Source organism: Somniosus microcephalus, chromosome 7 (genome assembly GCF_052327205.1).
Source record: "Somniosus microcephalus isolate GS21.2 chromosome 7, FLI_Smic_1.0, whole genome shotgun sequence".
Lineage (NCBI taxonomy): Eukaryota > Metazoa > Chordata > Chondrichthyes > Squaliformes > Somniosidae > Somniosus > Somniosus microcephalus.
Window position 1 is genome coordinate 3952690 of NC_140993.1, and position 21543 is coordinate 3974232.

Here is a 21543-nt window from a genome sequence, read left to right on the forward strand (position 1 = left end):
TGCTCCAGGTGTAGTCTAACTGTACACAGCGCTCCAGGTGTGGTCTAACTGTACACAATGCTCCAGGTGTGGTCTAACTGTACACAGTGCTCCAGGTGTGCTCTAACTGTACACAGCGCTCCAGGTGTAGTCTAACTGTACACAGCGCTCCAGGTGTGGTCTAACTGTACACAGCGCTCCAGGTGTGGTCTAACTGTACACAGTGTCCAGGTGTGGTCTAACTGTACACAGCGCTCCAGGTGTGGTCTAACTGTACACAGTGTCCAGGTGTGGTCTAACTGTACACAGCGCTCCAGGTGTGGTCTAACTGTACACAGTGTCCAGGTGTGGTCTAACTGTACACAGTGCTCCAGGTCCAGGTGTAGTATAACTGTACACAGCGCCCCAGGTGTAGTCTAACTCTACACAGTGTCCAGGTGTGGTCTAACTGTACACAGCCCTCCAGGTGCAGGTGTGGTCTAACTGTACACAGCGCTCCAGGTGTGGTCTAACTGTACACAGCGCTCCAGGTGTGGTCTAACTGTACACAGCGCTCCAGCTCCAGGTGTGGTCTAACTGTACACAGTGCTCCAGGTGTGGTCTAACTGTACACAGTGCTCCAGGTGTGGTCTAACTGTACACAGCGCTCCAGGTGTGGTCTAACTGTACACAGCGCTCCAGGTGTGGTCTAACTGTACACAGCGCTCCAGGTTTGGTCTAACTGTACACAGCGCTCCAGGTGTGGTCTAACTGTACACAGCGCTCCAGGTGTAGTCTAACTGTACACAGCGCTCCAGGTGTAGTCTAACTGTACACAGCGCTCCAGGTGTGGTCTAACTGTACAATGCGCTCCAGGTGTAGTCTAACTGTACACAGTGCTCCAGGTGTAGTATAACTGTACACAGCGCTCCAGGTGTGGTCTCACTGTACACAGCGCTCCAGGTGTGGCCTAACTGTACACAGCGCTCCAGGTGTGGTCTAACTGTACACAGCGCTCCAGGTGTGGTCTCACTGTACACAGCGCTCCAGGTGTGGTCTGTACACAGTGCTCCAGGTGTGGTCTAACTGTACACAGCGCTCCAGGTGTGGTCTGTACACAGCGCTCCAGGTGTGGTCTAACTGTACACAGCGCTCCAGGTGTAGTCTAACTGTACACAGCACTCCAGGTGTGGTCTAACTGTACACAGCACTCCAGGTGTGGTCTAACTGTACACAGTGCTCCAGGTGTGGTCTAACTGTGCACAGTGCTCCAGGTGTGGCCTAACTGTACACAGCGCTCCAGGTGTGGTCTAACTGTGCAGAGCGCTCCAGGTGTGGTCTAACTGTACACAGCACTCCAGGTGTGGTCTAACTGTACACAGCACTCCAGGTGTGGTCTAACTGTGCAGAGCGCTCCAGGTGTGGTCTAACTGTACACAGCGCTCCAGGTGTGGTCTAACTGTACACAGCGCTCCAGGTGTGGTCTAACTGTACACAGTGCTCCAGGTGTGGTCTAACTGTGCACAGCGCTCCAGGTGTGGTCTAACTGTACACAGTGCTCCAGGTGTGCTCTAACTGTACACAGCGCTCCAGGTGTGCTCTAACTGTACACAGCGCTCCAGGTGTGGTCTAACTGTACACAGCGCTCCAGGTGTGCTCTAACTGTACACAGCGCTCCAGGTGTGGTCTAACTGGACACAGCGCTCCAGGTGTGGTCTAACTGTACACAGCACTCCAGGTGTGGTCTAACTGTGCACAGCGCTCCAGGTGTGGTCTAACTGTACACAGCGCTCCAGGTGTAGTATAACTGTACACAGCGCTCCAGGTGTGGTCTAACTGTACACAGCGCTCCAGGTGTGGTCTAACTGTACACAGCGCTCCAGGTGTGGTCTAACTGTACACAGCGCTCCAGGTGTAGTATAACTGTACACAGCGCTCCAGGTGTGGTCTAACTGTACACAGCGCTCCAGGTGTGGTCTAACTGTACACAGCGCTCCAGGTGTGGTCCAACTGTACACAGTGCTCCAGGTGTGGTCTAACTGTACACAGTGCTCCAGGTGTAGTATAACTGTACACAGCGCTCCAGGTGTAGTATAACTGTACACAGTGCTCCAGGTGTGGTCTAACTGTACACAGCACTCCAGGTGTGGTCTAACTGTACACAGTGCTCCAGGTGTGGTCTAACTGTACACAGCGCTCCAGGTGTGGTCTAACTGTGCACAGTGCTCCAGGTGAAGTATAACTGTACACAGGGCTCCAGGTGTGGTCTAACTGTACACAGCGCTCCAGGTGTGGTCTAACTGTACACAGTGCTCCAGGTGTAGTATAACTGTACACAGCGCTCCAGGTGTAGTATAACTGTACACAGTGCTCCAGGTGTGGTCTAACTGTACACAGTGCTCCAGGTGTGGTCTAACTGTACACAGCGCTCCAGGTGTGGTCTAACTGTACACAGCGCTCCAGGTGTGGTCTAACTGTACACAGTGCTCCAGGTGTGGTCTAACCGTACACAGTGCTCCAGGTGTGGTCTAACTGTACACAGCGCTCTAGGTGTGGTCTAACTGTACACAGCGCTCCAGGTGTGGTCTAACTGTACACAGTGCTCCAGGTGTGGTCTAACTGTACACAGTGACCAGGTGTGGTCTAACTGTACACAGTGCTCCAGGTGTGGTCTAACTGTACACAGCGCTCCAGGTGTGGTCTAACTGTACACAGTGTTCCAGGTATGGTCTAACTGTACACATCGCTCCAGGTGTAGTATAACTGTACACAGCGCTCCAGGTGTGGTCTAACTGTACACAGCGCTCCAGGTGTGGTCTAACTGTACACAGCGCTCCAGGTGTGGTCTAACTAAACACAGTGCTCCAGGTGTAGTCTAACTGTACACAGCGCTCCAGGTGTGGTCTAACTGTACACAATGCTCCAGGTGTGGTCTAACTGTACACAGTGCTCCAGGTGTGCTCTAACTGTACACAGCGCTCCAGGTGTAGTCTAACTGTACACAGCGCTCCAGGTGTGGTCTAACTGTACACAGCGCTCCAGGTGTGGTCTAACTGTACACAGTGTCCAGGTGTGGTCTAACTGTACACAGCGCTCCAGGTGTGGTCTAACTGTACACAGTGTCCAGGTGTGGTCTAACTGTACACAGCGCTCCAGGTGTGGTCTAACTGTACACAGTGTCCAGGTGTGGTCTAACTGTACACAGTGCTCCAGGTCCAGGTGTAGTATAACTGTACACAGCGCCCCAGGTGTAGTCTAACTCTACACAGTGTCCAGGTGTGGTCTAACTGTACACAGCCCTCCAGGTGCAGGTGTGGTCTAACTGTACACAGCGCTCCAGGTGTGGTCTAACTGTACACAGCGCTCCAGGTGTGGTCTAACTGTACACAGCGCTCCAGCTCCAGGTGTGGTCTAACTGTACACAGTGCTCCAGGTGTGGTCTAACTGTACACAGTGCTCCAGGTGTGGTCTAACTGTACACAGCGCTCCAGGTGTGGTCTAACTGTACACAGCGCTCCAGGTGTGGTCTAACTGTACACAGCGCTCCAGGTTTGGTCTAACTGTACACAGCGCTCCAGGTGTGGTCTAACTGTACACAGCGCTCCAGGTGTAGTCTAACTGTACACAGCGCTCCAGGTGTAGTCTAACTGTACACAGCGCTCCAGGTGTGGTCTAACTGTACAATGCGCTCCAGGTGTAGTCTAACTGTACACAGTGCTCCAGGTGTAGTATAACTGTACACAGCGCTCCAGGTGTGGTCTCACTGTACACAGCGCTCCAGGTGTGGCCTAACTGTACACAGCGCTCCAGGTGTGGTCTAACTGTACACAGCGCTCCAGGTGTGGTCTCACTGTACACAGCGCTCCAGGTGTGGTCTGTACACAGTGCTCCAGGTGTGGTCTAACTGTACACAGCGCTCCAGGTGTGGTCTGTACACAGCGCTCCAGGTGTGGTCTAACTGTACACAGCGCTCCAGGTGTAGTCTAACTGTACACAGCGCTCCAGGTGTAGTCTAACTGTACACAGCGCTCCAGGTGTGGTCTAACTGTACAGTGCGCTCCAGGTGTAGTCTAACTGTACACAGTGCTCCAGGTGTAGTATAACTGTACACAGCGCTCCAGGTGTGGTCTCACTGTACACAGCGCTCCAGGTGTGGCCTAACTGTACACAGCGCTCCAGGTGTGGTCTAACTGTACACAGCGCTCCAGGTGTGGTCTCACTGTACACAGCGCTCCAGGTGTGGTCTGTACACGGTGCTCCAGGTGTGGTCTAACTGTACACAGCGTTCCAGGTGTGGTCTGTACACAGCGCTCCAGGTGTGGTCTAACTGTACACAGCGCTCCAGGTGTGGTCTAACTGTACACAGCGCTCCAGGGGTGGTCAAACTGTGCAGAGCGCTGCAGGTGTGGTCTAACTGCACACAGCGCTCCAGGTGTGGTCTAACTGTACACAGCGCTCCAGGTGTGGTCTAACTGTACACAGCGCTCCAGGTGTGGTCTAACTGTACACAGCGCTCCAGGTGTGGTCTAACTGTACACAGCGCTCCAGGTGTGGTCTAACTGTACACAGCGCTCCAGGTGTGGTCTAACTGTACACAGCGCTCCAGGTGTGGTCTAACTGTACACAGCGCTCCAGGTGTGGTCTAACTGTACACAGCGCTCCAGGTGTGGTCTAACTGTACACAGCGCTCCAGGCGTAGTCTAACTGTACACAGCGCTCCAGGTGTAGTCTAACTGTACACAGCGCTCCAGGTGTGGTCTAACTGTACACAGCGCTCCAGCTGTGGTCTAACTGTACACAGCGCTCCAGGCGTGGTCTAACTGTACACAGCGCTCCAGGTGTGGTCTAACTGTACACAGCGCTCCAGGTGTGGTCTAACTGTACACAGCGCTCCAGGTGTGGTCTAACTGTACACAGCGGTCCAGGTGTGGTCTAACCGTACACAGCGCTCCAGGTGTGGTCTAACTGTACACAGCGCTCCAGGCGTGGTCTAACTGTACACAGCGCTCCAGGTGTGGTCTAACTGTACACAGCGCTCCAGGTGTGGTCTAACTGTACACAGCGCTCCAGGTGTGGTCTAACTGTACACAGCGCTCCAGGCGTGGTCTAACTGTACACAGCGCTCCAGGTGTGGTCAAACTGTACACAGCGCTCCAGGTGTGGTCTAACTGTACACAGCGCTCCAGGTGTGGTCTAACTGTACACAGCGCTCCAGGTGTGGTCTAACTGTACACAGCGCTCCAGGTGTAGTATAACTGTACACAGCGCTCCAGGTGTGGTCTCACTGTACACAGCGCTCCAGGTGTGGTCTAACTGTACACAGCGCTCCAGGTGTAGTCTAACTGTACACAGCGCTCCAGGCGTGGTCTAACTGTACACAGCGCTCCAGGTGTGGTCTAACTGTACACAGCGCTCCAGGTGTGGTCTACCTGTACACAGCGCTCTAGGTGTGGTCTAACTGTACACAGCGCTCCAGGTGTGGTCTACCTGTACACAGCGCTCCAGGTGTGGTCTACCTGTACACAGCGCTCCAGGTGTGGTCTAACTGTACACAGCGCTCCAGGTGTGGTCTACCTGTACACAGCGCTCCAGGTGTGGTCTACCTGTACACAGCGCTCCAGGTGTGGTCTCACTGTACACAGCGCTCCAGGTGTGGTCTGTATACAGCGCTCCAGGTGTGGTCTACCTGTACACAGCGCTCCAGGTGTGGTCTAACTGTACACAGCGCTCCAGGTGTGGTCTAACTGTACACAGTGCTCCAGGTCCAGGTGTGGTCTACCTGTACACAGCGCTCCAGGTGTGGTCTACCTGTACACAGCGCTCCAGGTGTGGTCTACCTGTACACAGCGCTCCAGGTGTGGTCTACCTGTACACAGCGCTCCAGGTGTGGTCTACCTGTACACAGCGCTCCAGGTGTGGTCTACCTGTACACAGCGCTCCAGGTGTGGTCTACCTGTACACAGCGCTCCAGGTGTGGTCTACCTGTACACAGCGCTCCAGGTGTGGTCTACCTGTACACAGCGCTCCAGGTGTGGTCTACCTGTACACAGCGCTCCAGGTGTGGTCTACCTGTACACAGCGCTCCAGGTGTGGTCTACCTGTACACAGCGCTCCAGGTGTGGTCTACCTGTACACAGCGCTCCAGGTGTGGTCTACCTGTACACAGCGCTCCAGGTGTGGTCTGTACACAGTGCTCCAGGTGTGGTCTACCTGTACACAGCGCTCCAGGTGTGGTCTACCTGTACACAGCGCTCCAGGTGTAGTCTAACTGTACACAGCGCTCCAGGTGTGGTCTACCTGTACACAGCGCTCCAGGTGTGGTCTACCTGTACACAGCGCTCCAGGTGTGGTCTACCTGTACACAGCGCTCCAGGTGTGGTCTACCTGTACACAGCGCTCCAGGTGTGGTCTACCTGTACACAGCGCTCCAGGTGTGGTCTACCTGTACACAGCGCTCCAGGTGTGGTCTACCTGTACACAGCGCTCCAGGTGTGGTCTAACTGTACACAGCGCTCCAGGTGTGGTCTAACTGTACACAGCGCTCCAGGTGTGGTCTACCTGTACACAGTGCTCCAGGTGTGGTCTACCTGTACACAGCGCTCCAGGTGTAGTCTAACTGTACACAGCGCTCCAGGTGTGGTCTAACTGTGCACAGCGCTCCAGGTGTGGTCTAACTGTACACAGCACTCCAGGTGTGGTCTACCTGTACACAGCACTCCAGGTGTGGTCTAACTGTACACAGCGCTCCAGGTGTGGTCTACCTGTACACAGCGCTCCAGGTGTGGTCTACCTGTACACAGTGCTCCAGGTGTGGTCTGTACACAGTGCTCCAGGTGTGGTCTACCTGTACACAGCGCTCCAGGTGTGGTCTCACTGTACACAGCGCTCCAGGTGTGGTCTGTACACAGCGCTCCAGGTGTGGTCTACCTGTACACAGCGCTCCAGGTGTGGTCTACCTGTACACAGCGCTCCAGGTGTGGTCTACCTGTACACAGCGCTCCAGGTGTGGTCTACCTGTACACAGCGCTCCAGGTGTGGCCTACCTGTACACAGCGCTCCAGGTGTCGTCTAACCAGGGCTGTGTCGCTGCAGCAAAGCTTCCTCCCTCTATATTCCAGCCCTCTAGTTATAAATGCTAACATTCCATTAATCTTTTTGATGATTTTTTGTGCCTGACCACGACATTTCAGTGATCTGTGTACATGGACCCCTGAATCTCTTGCGACCTCCACTGTTCCAAGCTGTTCACCATTTAAATTATACCTGGATCGATCCTTTTTGGTCCAAAATAGATGACCTCTCACTTACCTGCATTGAAATCCATTTGCCACAGTTTCGCCCACTCATTTAATCTGTCAATGTCTCTTTGTAATTTTATGCTCCCATCTACACTACTTACTATATCACCCAACTTTGTGTCATTGGCTATCTGGCTTTCTATTGTGTTATCTAAGTTATTAATAAATATAGTGAATAGCTAAGGCCCCAGCACTGATCCTTGTGGGACACCATTCGTCACTTCCATCCAATTTGAGTACAGACCCATTATCCCTACACTCTGTCCTCTACCGCCTAACCATCCGAACCAGGTCAATAATTTGCTTTCAATTCCATGAGCTTTAATCTTAACTAACAGCCTCTTTTTGAAACATTGGAACAGGAGGAGGCCATTCAGCCCCTCGAGTTTGTTCCACCATTCAATGAGATCATGGCTGATCTGCAACCTAACTCCATATACCCACCTTTGGCCCATATCATCTTCGTGGATAGCACGTTTAATGAGGTGGTCACACCCCAGTTCAAGAAAGGGAATGGGTGACTGCCAGACAGTGTAAAAGAACTAGGAAGGTAGTGCAGGAGTCCCCTGGGTCCATCTCCCTCTCCAACAGATTTTCCGTTTTGGATACTGATGGGGGAGATGGTTTCTCAGGGGAATGCAGCAAGAGCCAAGTCCATGGCACTACGAGTGGCCCAGCTGCACAGGAGGGGATGGGTTCCTTGAGCAGTATGTAACTGAACCAACCAGGGGGCAGGCAAACTTAGATCTGGTCCTGTGTAATGAGACAGGATTAATAAAAAATGTCCTAGTAAAGGATCCCCTTGGAATGAGTGACCATAATATGGTTGAATTCCAAATTCAGTTTGAGGGTGAGAGAGTTGGATCTCAAACCAACATACTGAGCTTAAATAAAGGAGACTATGAAGGTATGAGAGTAGAATTGACTAAAGTGGACTGGGAAAACAGATTAAAGTGTAAGACGGAACAAGAGCAGTGGTGTACATTCAAGGAGATATTTCACATCTTTCAAGATAAATATATTCCACTGAGGAAAACGGGGAATAAAAGAAAAGACAGCCATCCGTGGCTTAGTAAAGTAATAAAGGATAGTATCCGACTGAAAACAAGGGCATATAAAGTAGCCAAATCTAGTGGGAGGATAGAAGATTGGGAAGCATTTAAAAGCCAGCAAACAATAACCAAAAGATTAATTAAGAAAGGGAAGATAGATTATGAAAGTAAACTAGCAAAAAACATAAAAACAGATAGCAAGAGTTTCTACAGTTATATAAAAAGAAAAAGGGTGGCTAAAGTGAACGTTGGTCCCTTAGAGGATGGGACCGGGAAACTAGTAGTGGGGAACATGGAGACGGCAAAGACGCTGAACAAATATTTTGTATCAGTCTTTACAGTAGAGGACACTAAAAATATCCCAACACTGGACAAACAGGGGGCTATAGGGGGGGGGAGGAGCTAAAGACGATTAAAATCACTAAGGAGATGGTACTCAGTAAAATAATGGGACTTAAGGCGGATAAATCCCCCGGACCTGATGGCCTACATCCTAGGGTCTTGAGAGAAGCGGCGGTAGGGATTGTGGATGCATTGGTGATTATTTTCCAGAACTCCCTGGACTCAGGAAAGGTCCCGGCAGATTGGAAAACTGCTAATGTAACAACCTTATTTAAGAAGGGAAGTAGACAAAAAGCTGGAAACTATAGACCAGTTAGCCTAACATCTGTGGTTGGCAAAATGTTGGAGTCCATTATTAAGGAAACAGTAACAGAGCATTTGGATAAACATAATTTAATAGGACAGAGTCAGCATGGTTTTATGAAGGGGAAGTCATGTTTGACAAATTTGCTCGAATTCTTTGAGGATGTAACATACAGAGTGGATAAAGGGGAACCAGTGGATGTAGTGTATTTGGACTTCCAAAAGGCATTTGACAAGGTTCCACACAAAAGATTACTGATCAAGATAAGAAATCACAGGATTGGGGGTAATATACTGGCATGGGTGGAAGATTGGCTGTCTAACAGAAAACAAAGAGTTGGGATAAATGGTTCATTCTCGGGCTGGCAACCAGTAACTAGTGGTGTTCCGCAGGGGTCAGTGCTGGGACCCCAACTCTTTACAATCTATATTAATGATTTGGAGGAAGGGACCGAGTGCAACATATCCAAGTTTGCTGACGATACAAAGATGGGAGGGAATGCAGTGAGTGAGGAGGACATAAAAAACCTGCAAAAGGACATAGACAGGCTAAGTGAGTGGGCAGAGATTTGGCAGATGCAATATAATGTTGGAAAGTGTGAGGTTATGCACTTTGGCAGAAAAAATCAAAGAGCAAGTTATTATCTAAATGGAGAGAAACTGCAAAGTGCTACAGTACAAAGGGATCTGGGGGTCCTGGTGCATGAAACACAGAAGGTTAGTATGCAGGTGCAGCAGGTGATCAGGAAGGCCAATGGAATCTTGGCTTTTATTGCAAGGGGGATGGAGTATAAAAACAGGGAAGTCTTGCTGCAGTTATACAGGGTATTGGTGAGGCCACACCTGGAATACTGCGTGCAGTTTTGGTTTCCATATTTAAGAAAAGATATACTTGCTCTCGAGGCGGTTCAGAGAAGGTTCACTCGGTTGATTCCAGAGATGAGGGGGTTGACGTATGAGGAAAGGTTGAGTAGGTTGGGACTCTACTCATTGGAGTTCAGAAGAATGAGAGGCGATCTTATCGAAACATATAAGATTGTGAGGGGGCTTGATCGGGTGGATGCGGTGAGGATGTTTCCACTGATGGGTGAGACTAGAACTAGGGGGCATAATCTAAGAATAAGGGGCTGCCCTTTCAAAACTGAGATGAGGAGAAACTTCTTCACTCAGAGGGTAGTAAATCTATGGAATTTGCTACCCCAGAGAGCTGTGGAAGCTGCAACATTAAATAAATTTAAAATGGAGAGAGACAGTTTCCTAGCAGATAAGGGAATTAGGGGTTACGGGGAGCGGGCAGGGAAGTGGACGTGAGTCTAGATTCGGATCAGCCATGATCCTATTGAATGGCGGAGCAGGCCCGAGGGGCCGTATGGCCTACTCCTGCTCCTACTTCTTATGTTCTTATGGGAGGAAAAAGAGTGGGAGAGCAATAGTGATGGGGGATTCTATCGTAAGGGGAACAGGTAGACGTTTCTGTGGCAGCAGATGTGACTCCAGAATGGTATGTTGCCTCCCTGGTGCCAGGGTCAAGGATGTCACTGAGCGGCTTCAGGACATTCTGAAGGGGGAGGGGAAACAGCCAGAGGTCGTGGTCCATATCGGTACCAATGACATAGGTAGAAAGAGGGACGAGGTCCTGCAAGCAGAATATAGGGAGCTAGGAAATAAATTAAAAAGCAGGACCTCAAAGGTAGTAATCTCAGGATTACTCCCAGTGCCACGTGCTAGTGGGAGCAGAAATAGGAGAATAGACCAGATGAATGCGTGGCTGGAGAGATGGTGCAGGAGGGAAGGATTTAAATTCCTGAGGCATTGGGACCTGTACAAGCTGGACGGATTACACCTCGGCAGAACCGGGACCAATATCCTCGCACGGGGGTTTGCTAGTGCTGTTGGGAAGGATTTAAACTAGCTTGTCAGGGGGCCCAGAATGGAGAGAAACAAAGCTGGAAGTGCAAGTTAGAAAAGTAGTCAGCAAAACTAGTAGGGAGCAGAAACAAAGGACAACAGTAAAGAGGGTCAAAGTGGAGAAAAATATTAAACAGGCAAAGTTGAAGACACTTTGGCCTAGAAATTCAGTTAGGGGCGCCCAGCTCGCCTGGGCGGCGGAATTACCGCTGCGCGCGGAGCCACTTGCGCCAGCGGGATATTCAGTTTCAGCGCCCCAAGTGGAAGCCGGCCGCTAAACAAGGGTTTCGGCGCCCCGCTTGGGGCGCTGAAACTGAATATCCGCGTGCAAAGTGCCGCAGCGCCACCCGCTGCGGCACGGCAGCCTGCGGTACTGCAGGCCTTCCTCTCACTCTTAAGGGGGAGGTGCCTGCAACAGCGCGATCCCCGCTCGCGAGTGCCGGCAAATGAGCCCGGCACCAAGGAGAAGTGCCGGGCTCTCTGGAAACAGTCGGCAATGCCGCGGGGGGGGCGGGGGGGGTGTAGGAGGCCGGGGACGGAGGTGCGGGCAGGTGGCCGCCGAAAAAGCGGCCGGCCGCACCTCCACCTTAACTCGCCCCACCACCGGCACAGGTAGGCCCCGTGTACCGGTCGCTGTTTGCGGCTGGCGCGGGGGAGGCGGCAGCGACCAAATATGGCCAGCGGGGCGATAGCGGGGCGCTGTGCACACTGATGACGTCATCGGTGGCGGCGCAGCGCTACTGGCTAACGCTGCCATTAGCGCCCCGCTAAATATCGCGGTAGGTTTGCACAGTGGCGCAAAGGCCCTCTTTGGGCGCAAACTGGTGGCGCAGGCCACTGAATTTCTCGGCCTTTATCTAAATGCACGCAGCATTCGCAACAAGGCAGAGGAATTAATGGCACTAATAGAAGTAAATGAGTATGATGTAATTGCAATTACAGAGACATGGTTGCAGGGTAACTAAAGCTGGGAACTGAATGTTCCAGGGTACACAACATTTAGGAAGGACAGACAAAAAGGAAAAGGAGGTGGCGTAGCGCTGTTAATAAGGGATGAGATCGGTACGGTAGAGATAAAAGATCTTGGCTCGGCAGATCATGATGTAGAACTGGAATCAGTTTGGGTGGAGCTAAGAAACAGCAAAGGGTGGAAAACATTGCTGGGAGTTGTGTATAAGCCACCAAACAGTCGTGGTAATGTAGGGCACAGTATCAAGAGATTAGAAGTGCATGTAACAAGGGCAATACGGTAATCATGGGGGACTTTAATCTACATATTGACTGGGCAAATCAAATTACCACTAATGGTGTGGAGGACAAATTCTTGGAATGCATGCGAGATGGTTTCCTGGATCAGTGTGTGGAGGAACCAACCAGGGAACAGGCTATTCTGGATCTGGTACTGTGTAGTGAGAAAGGGCTAATCAATAATCTTGTGGTAAAGGGGCCTTTAGGGACAAGTGACCATAATATGATTGAATTTTATATTAATTTTGAGAGTGATGTAGTCCAATCTGAAACTAAGGTCTTCAATCTAAACAGAGGAAACTACAAGGGTATGAGGGACAAGTTGGCCATGGTAGATTGGGAGACTACACTAAAAGGTATGAAGGGGGACATACAATGGCTAACATTCAAGGAAATAATGCATAATTTGCAACAAACATATATTCTTCTAGGGCATAAAAACCCAAAAGGAAAACAAAAGCTTTTATAGATATGTGAAGAGAAAAAGATTGGTGAAGTCAAGCATAGGTCCCTTGCAGTCAGAATCAGGGGAATTTATAATGGGGAACAAAGAAATGGCAGACCAATTAAATACATATTTTGGTTCTGTCTTCACAAAGGAGGACACAAATAACCTCCCAGAGATGTCGGGGAACATAGGGTCTGATGAATGAGAGGAACTAAAAGAAATCAGTATTTGTAGGGAAATGGTATTAGGGAAATTGATGGGATTAAAGGCCGATAAATCCCCAAGCCCTGATAATCTACATCCTAGGGTACTTAAAGAAGTGGCCCTAGAAATAGTAGATGCATTGCTGATCATCTTCCAACATTCGATGGAATCTGGAACAGTACCCATGGATTGGAGGGTAGCTAATGTTACCCCACTGTTCAAAAAAGGTGGTAGAGAGAAAACGGGGAATTACAGACCGGTAAGCCTGACATCGGTAGTGGGGAAAATGCTAGAGTCCATTATAAACGATGTAATAGCAGAGCACTTGGAAAACAGTGACAGGATCGGACAAAGTCAACATGAATTTACAAAAGGTAAATCGTGCTTGACTAATCTATTGGAATTTTTTGAGGATGTAACTAGTAAAATAGATAAGGGAGAACCAGTGGATGTGGTGTATTTGGACTTTCAAAAAGCTTTCGATAAGGTCCCGCATAAGAGATTAGCGTGTAAAGTTAAGGCACATGGGATTGGGGGCAAGGTATTGACTTGGATAGAGAACTAGTTGGCAGACAGAAAGCAAAGAGTTGGAATAAACGGGTCTTTTTCCGAGTGGCAGGCAGTGACTAGTGGGGTACCGCAGGGATCGGTCCTTGGACCCCAGCTATTCACAATATATATTAATGATCTAGATGAGGGAACTAGATGTAATATCTCCAAGTTTGCAGACGCCACAAAGCTGGGTGGGCGTGTGTGCTGTGAGGAGGATGCCGAAAAACTCCAGTATGATTTGGACAGGTTGGGTGATTGGGCAGAAGCATGGCAGATGCAATATAACGTGGATAAATGCGAGGTTATCCACTTTGGTGTCAAAAACAAGAAGACAGATTATTATCTGAATGGCAATAGATTGGGAGAAGGGGAAGTGCAACGAGACCTGGGTGTCCTTGTGCACCAGTCGCTGAAGGTAAGCATGCAGGTGCAGCAGGCGGTTAAGAAGGCAAATGGTATGTTGGCCTTCATAGCGAGAGGGTTTGAGTACAGGAGCAAGGATGTCTTGCTGCAGTTGTACAGGGCCTTGGTGAGACCACATCTTGAGTATTGTGTGCAGTTTTGGTCGCCTTATCTGAGGAAGGATGTACTTGCCATGGAAGGAGTGCAGTGAAGATTCACCAGGCTGATACCTGGGATGGCAGGAATGACGTATGAGGAGAGATTGGGTCGATTGGGCTTGTACTCGCTGGAGTTTAGAAAAATGAGAGGGGATCTCATTGAAACTTATAAAATTCTAACAGGACTCGACAGACTAGATGCAGGAAGGATGTTCCCGATGGCCGGGGAGTCCAGAACCAGGGGTCACAGTCTAAGGATAAGGGGTAAGCCATTTAGGACAGAGATGAGGAGGAATTTCTTCACCCAGAGAGTGGTGAACCTGTGGAATTCTCTACCACAGAAGGCAGTAGAGGCCAATTCATTAAATATATTCAAGAAGGAGTTGGATATATTTCTTAAGGCTAAAGGGACATGGGGAGAAAGCAGGGACAGGGTACTGAATTTGGATGATCAGCCATGATCGCATTGAATGGCGGAGCAGGCTCGAGGGGCCGAATGGCCTACTCCTGCTCCTATCTTCTATGTTTCTATGTTTATCCACTTTGGTAGAAAAAACAGAAAGGCAGAGTATTTCCTAAATTGTGAAAGATTAGGGAATGCAGATGCTCAAAGGGACCTGGGTGTCCTTGTACATGAGTCACTGAAAGTGAATGTGCAGGTGCAGCAAGCCATTAGGAAGGCAAATGGTATGCTGGCCTTCATTACAAGAGGATTTGAGTACAGGAGTAAAGAAGTCTTACTCCAATTATATAGGGCCTTGATGAGACCACACCTGGAGTACTGTGTACAATTTTGGTGTCCTTACCTAAGGAAGGATATATTTGTCATAGAGGGAGTGCAACGAGATTGATTCCTGGGATGGCGGGACTGTCGTATGAGAAGAGATTGAGTAAACAAGGCCTGTATTCTCTTGAATTCAGAAGAATGAGAGGGATCTCATTGAAGCATACAAAATGATTACAGGGCTTGATAGGGTGGATGCTGGGAGAATGTTTCCCTTGGCCGGGGAGTCTAGAACCAGGGGCCACAGCCTCAGGATAAAGGGTAGGCCATTGAGGACTGAGATGAGAAGAAATTTCTTCACACAGAGGGTGGTGAATCTTTGGAATTCTCTACCCCAGAGGGCTGTGGAGGCTCAGTCATTGGGTATATTCAAAACAGAAGTCGATAGATTTCTGACTAGTAAGGGCATCAAGGGATATGAAGATAGGGCCGGTGAATGGAGTTGAGGCAGAAGATCAGCCATGATCTCATTGAATGGCGGAGCAGGCTCGAAGGGCCAAATGGCCGACTCCTGCTCCTATTTCTTATGTTCTTATCACTTAATACCTTTGGTTAGTGGAAAGCGATCAATCTCCGATTTAAAATGAACAATTTGATCTAGCATCAATGGCCGTTTACGGAAGAGAGTTCCGACCTTCGACCACACTTTGTGTGTAGAAGTGTTTCCTAATTTCACTCCTGAAAGGTCTGGCTCTAATTTTTAGACTCTGCCCCCTCGTCCCAGAATCCCCAACCAGCGGAAATAGTTTCTCTCTATCTACACTATCTGTTCCCCTTAATATCGTGAAAACTTCGATCAGATCACCTCTTAACCTTCTAAATTCCAGGGAATACAACCCTAGTTTGTGTAATCTCTCCTCGTAACTTAACCCTTGGAGTCCGGGTATCATTCTGGTAAACCTACGCTGCACTCCCTCCAAGGCCAGTATATCCTTCCTAAGGTGTGGTGCCCAGAACTGCTCACAGTGCTCCAGGTGTGGTCTAACCAGGGTTTTGTACAGCTGCAGCATAACTTCTACCCCCTTGTATTCTAGTCCTCGAGATATAAAGGCCAGCATTCCATTAGACTGTTTGATTATTTTCGGTACCTGTTCATGACATTTTAATGATCGATGTACCTGGACCCCCAAGTCTCTTTGGACCTCCACTGTTTTTAGCCTTTCACCATTTAGAAAGTACCCTGTTCTAGGTCCAAAGTGAAGGACCTCACATTTGCTTACATTGAAATCCATTTCCCACAGTTTTGCCCATTCACTTAATCTGTCGATGTCCCTCTGTAATTTTATGCTTCCATCTACACTGCCCACAATGCCGCCTATCTTTGTGTCGTTGGCAAATTTGGATATGTGACTTTCTATCCCATCATCTAAGTCGTTAATAAATACTGTGAATAGTTGAGGCCCCAACACAGATCCCTGCGGGACACCACGAGTCACCTCCTGCCAATTACCGATTATCCCTACTGCCTGTCTCCTGCCGCTCAGCCAATTTCCTAACCAGGTCAATAATTTTCCCTCAATTCCGTGGGCTTAGTTAACAGTCTCTTATGAGGTACTTTATCAAATGCCTTCTGGAAGTCCAGATAAATAACATTCCCCTGTCCACTTCTTTGGTCACCTCTTCAAAAAATGCAATCAGGTTTGTCAGGCATGACCTACCTTTCACAAATCCATGTTGGCTCTCTCTGATCAACTGAAAATTTTCAAGGTGTTCAGTCACCCTGTCCTTAATTATAGATTCTAGCAATTTCCCCACAACAGATGTCAGTCTAACTGCTCTACAATTCCCTGGTTTCCCTCTCTTGCCATTCTTAAGAAGCGGAGTGACATGTGCAATTTTCCAATCTAAAGGAACAGTTCCTGAATTGAGAGAACTTTGGAAGATTAGCGGTTAAAAAAGCATACGGGATCCTGGGCTTCATAAATAGAGGTACAGAGTACAAAAGCAGGGACCTTATGACGAACCTTTATAAAACACTGATTCGGCCTCAGCTGGAGTATTGTATCCAAAATGGGCGCCGCACTTTAGGAAGGATGTGAAGGCCTTAGAGAGGGTGCAGAAAAGATTTACAAGAATGGTTCCAGGGTTGAGGGACTTCAGTTACGTGGATAGACTGGAGAAGCTGGGGTTGTTCTCCTTGGAGCAGAGAAGGTTGAGAGGAGATTTGATGGAGGTGTTCAAAATCATGAGGGGTCTAGACAGAGTAGATAGAGAGAAACTGTTCCCATTGGCGGAAGGGTCGAGAACCAGAGGACACAGATTTAAGGTGATTGACAGAAGAACCAAAGGCGACATGAGGAAAAACTTTTTTACGCAGCGAGTGGTTAGGATCTGGAATGCACTGCCTGAAAGGGTGGTGGAGGCAGACTCAATCACGGCTTTCAAAAGGGAGTTGGATAAGTAGCTGAAAGAAAAGTTTGCAGGGCTCCGGGGAAAGGGCGGGGGAGCGGGACTAGCTGAGGTGCTCTTGCAGAGAGCCGGCACGGGCTCGACGGGCCGAATGGCCTCCTTCTGTGCTGTAACCATTCTATGATTCTCTGCTTATAGTTCGGGTATCCGCAATGTGCTCACTGACTTCCTTTAAAACCCTGGGATGGAAACCATCTGGTCCTGGGGATTTGTCACTCTTTAGTGACATTATTTTCTTAATTACTGTTATTTTACTTACATTAATTTTATTGAGTGCCTGTCCCTGACCTAGTTTCCTTGGGATTTCCAGGGTGCTATCCTCTTCCTCTACTGTAAATACTGACGCAAAGTAATTATTCAACATGTCCGCTATTTCCTTATTATCATTGATGATATCACCGCTTTCAGTTTTTAAGGGGCTAACATTGCTCCTGACCACCCTGTTTTTCCTAATAAAATTGTAAAAATTCTTTGTGTTGAATTTGGTATCCCTTGCAAGTTTCTTATGTGGAACCTTGTCGAATGTCTTCTGGAAGTCCATGTAAACTACATCCATGGACATTCCCCTGTCTACTACTTTAGTCACTTCCTCAAAAAACAATGAGATTCGTTAGACATGACCTCCCCTTTCCAAATCCACATTGGCTCTCTCTCCTCAGCTCACATTTCTCCAAGTGCTTAGTCACTCTGTCCTTAATTACAGATTCCAATAACTTCCCCACAGCAGGCCCATTATGTCCTGGTTTCTCTGTGTCACTGTTCTTAAACAATGGAGTTACATTTGCAATTTTTCAATGCAAACTGTTTGCAGGGGCAGTGAATCATGTCAAGGTCACTCCGAACCTCCTGAATTCCACCTCCGACTCCGACCTGGTAAAATGTCAAACCATCGGCAAAATCCCCCAGATCACGCTGAACTTTGTGGATTTTAAAGGTGAAAACTTCATCCGGTCACCCTCAGGGGAAAAGGAGATCATCGCACCCACGAAAGTAAAGGAGAGGACCCATAACGTCACTGAAAAGGTCACACAGGTAAGCTGCTGCTTGTGTGGTCACAGTGATGGGGCGAAGCCGTTGTGCCTTGGGTTGGCAGCCTGTAGGTTGTTTACTGTAATACCCTGGTCAAAGGGACAAACCAGGTAAGTACACAACAGTTTGTCACACTAATAAAGGCATCACATTATGTACAGGCTACTCTCAGAGTAAAGGCTAGCTAACGCTTCACTCAAAGGCAGTGATGTGGTGGGTGTGATTTATTTACAGCATGTCTTTATTGGCAGGGTACAGTGGTGTAGTGGTTATGTTACTGGACTAGTAATCAAGAGAGAGTAGTGGTGAGCGGTTGTTTGCAGACTGGAGGGAAGTGTACAGCGGTGTCCCCAGGGGTCAGTATTAGGACCACTGCTCTTTTTGATATATATTAATGACCTGGACTTGGGTGTACAGGGCATCATTTCAAAGTTTGAAGATGATATGAAACTCAGATATGCAGAAAATAGTGAGGTGGATAGTAACAGACTTCAGGAGGACACAGACAGACTGGTGAAATGGGCGGACACATGGCAGATGAAACTTAATGCAGAGAACTGTGAAGTGATACATCTTGGTAGGAAGTTTTTGGGGAGCTAATGTAAACTAAATGGTACAAATTTAAAGGGGGTGCAGGAACAGACACACCTGGGGGTGTACGTACACAGACCTTTGAAGGTGGCAGGACAAGTTGATGAGGCTGTTAAAAAGGCACACGGGATCCTTGGCCTTATTAATAGAGGCACATACAGAAGCCAGGAAGTTGTGCTAAACCTTTATAAATCACTGGTTTGGCCCCAGCTGGAGTATTGTGTCCAATTCTGGGCACCACACAATAGGAAGGATGTCAAGGCCTTGGAGAGGGTGCAGAGGAGATTGACCAGAATAGTTCCAGGGATGAGGAACTTCAGTGATGTGGAGAGACTGGAGAAGCTGGGATTGTTCTCCTTAGAGCAGAGAAGGTTAAGAGGAGATTTAATAGAGGTCTTCAAAATCATGAAGGGTTTTGATGGAGTAAATAAGGAGAAACTGTTTCCAGTGGCAGGAGGGTCGGTAACCAGAGGACACAGAGTGAAGATAATCGGCAAAAGAACCAGAGGGGAGATGAGGAGAATGTTATTTACGCAGCGAGTTGTTGTGATCTGGAACGCGCTGCCTGAAAGGGCGGTGGGAGCAGATTCAATCGTGACTTTCAAAAGGGAATTGGATAAATACTCGAAGGGAAAAATTCACAAGGCTCTGGGGAAAGAGCAGGAGAGTGGGACTAATTGGAGAGCTCGTTCAAAGAGCCGGCACAGGCACGATGGGCCGAATGGCCTCTTTCTGTGCTGGATCAGTCTCTGAGGTTCAAACCCCACTGTGGCTGTGTGAGAATTTTAACTCAGTTTTTAAAATAACCTGCAAATAAAAAGCTGGCGTCAGTGAAAGTGTCCTTGAAGCTGCAGGATTATCGTAAAAACTCAACTGGTTCACTAAGATCCTTTCGAGATGGTAACGTGCCATCCTTACCCACGCTGGGCCAATATGGTTCACCCTTAACTGCCCCCTGAAATGGCCGAGCAATATTGTATTAGAGTGTGGGCAACTCGGGATTGGCAATAAATGCTGGCCTTGCCAGGTAAACAGATCTCGGGGTAAAGAGCAGATTAACAGAGTATAACTTCCCACTGTACCCCCACTCTCGGCTCATTGCCCCACTGTACCCCCTCTCTCGGTTCATTACCCCACTGTACCCCCTCTCTCGGTTCATTACCCCACTCTACCCCCTCTCTCGGCTCATTACCCCGCTGTACCCCCTCTCTCGGCTCATTACCCCACTCTACCCCCTCTCTCGGCTCATTACCCCACTGTACCCCCTCTCTCGGCTCATTACCCCACTGTACCCCCTCTCTCGGCTCATTACCCCGCTGTACCCCCTCTCTCGGTTCATTACCCCACTGTACCCCCTCTCTCGGCTCATTACCCCGCTGTACCCCCTCTCTCGGCTCATTACCCCACTCTACCCCCTCTCTCGGCTCATTACCCCACTGTACCCCCTCTCTCGGCTCATTACCCCACTGTACCCCCTCTCTCGGCTCATTACCCCACTGTACCCCCTCTCTCGGTTCATTACCCCACTGTACCCCCTCTCTCGGTTCATTACCCCATTGTACCCCCTCTCTCGGCTCTTTACCCCACTGTACCCCCTCTCTCGGCTCATTACCCTGCTGTACCCCCTCTCTCGGCTCATTACCCCGCTGTACCCCCTCTCTCGGTTCATTACCCCACTGTACCCCCGCTCTCGGTTCATTACCCCGCTGTACCCCCTCTCTTGGCTCATTGCCCCACTGTACCCCCTCTCTCGGCTCATTACCCCTCTGTACCCCCACTCTCGGTTCATTACCCCACTGTACCCCTTCTCTCAGCTCATTACCCCTCTGTACCCCCTCTCTCGGTTCATTACCCCACTGTACCCCCTCTCTCGGCTCATTACCCCACTGTACCCCCTCTCTTGGTTCATTACCCCGCTGTACCCCCTCTCTCGGCTCATTACCCCGCTGCACCCCCTCTCTCGGCTCATTACCCCACTGTACCCCCTCTCTCGGCTCATTACCCCACTGTACCCCCTCTCTCATCTCATTACCCCTCTGTACCCCCTCTCTCGGTTCATTACCCCACTGTACCCCTTCTCTCGGCTGATTACCCCACTGTACCCCCTCTCTCGTCTCATTACCCCACTGTACCCCCTCTCTCGGTTCATTACCCCACTGTACCCCCTCTCTCGGCTCATTACCCCGCTGTACCCCCTCTCTCGGTTCATTACCCCACTGTACCCCTCTCTCGGTTCATTACCCCACTGTACCCCCTCTCTCAGCTCATTACCCCACTGTACCCCCACTCTCGGCTCATTACCCCACTGTACCCCCTCCCTCGGCTCATTACCCCACTCTACCCCCTCTCTCGGCTCATTACCCCACTGTACCCCCTCTCTCGGCTCATTACCCCGCTGTACCCCCTCTCTCGGCTCATTACCCCGCTGTACCCCCTCTCTCGGCTCATTACCCCACTGTACCCCCTCTCTCGGCTCATTACCCCGCTGTACCCCCTCTCTCGGCTCATTACCCCACTGTACCCCCTCTCTCGGCTCATTACCCCACTGTACCCCCTCTCTCGGCTCATTACCCCACTGTACCCCCTCTCTCGGCTCATTACCCCGCTGTACCCCCTCTCTCGGTTCATTGCCCCACTGTACCCCCCCTCTCTGCTCATTACCCCACTGTACCCCCTCTCTTGGTTCCGTTCCATCCATGGATATTGTGGAATCCAATGTCTTTCCCGGAGCTGCCCGTCTCTGACTGATGGGAACACTTGGAAATCCCTCCCTCTGAGACTCGAAGCAGGGGGTCTCTTAAGTCGCACTGAACCCACCACCGGATAAAACATTCAACACGGTTACTGACTGAGCCCA

At 49.7% G+C, this 21543-nt stretch overlaps 1 protein-coding gene across 2 annotated transcripts in view; it reads left to right on the forward strand.

Annotated features, from left to right (window-relative positions):
* kcnh2b (potassium voltage-gated channel, subfamily H (eag-related), member 2b) overlaps positions 1 to 21543 on the forward strand; it is a 237131-nt gene that overhangs the window by 100419 nt on the left and 115169 nt on the right. For both annotated transcript variants that reach the window (XM_085992158.1, XM_085992159.1), the window contains exon 6: positions 17878 to 18098. In XM_085992158.1, coding sequence (XP_085848284.1) covers positions 17878 to 18098 — 221 coding nt within the window. The remainder of the gene's footprint in view (positions 1 to 17877; positions 18099 to 21543) is intronic.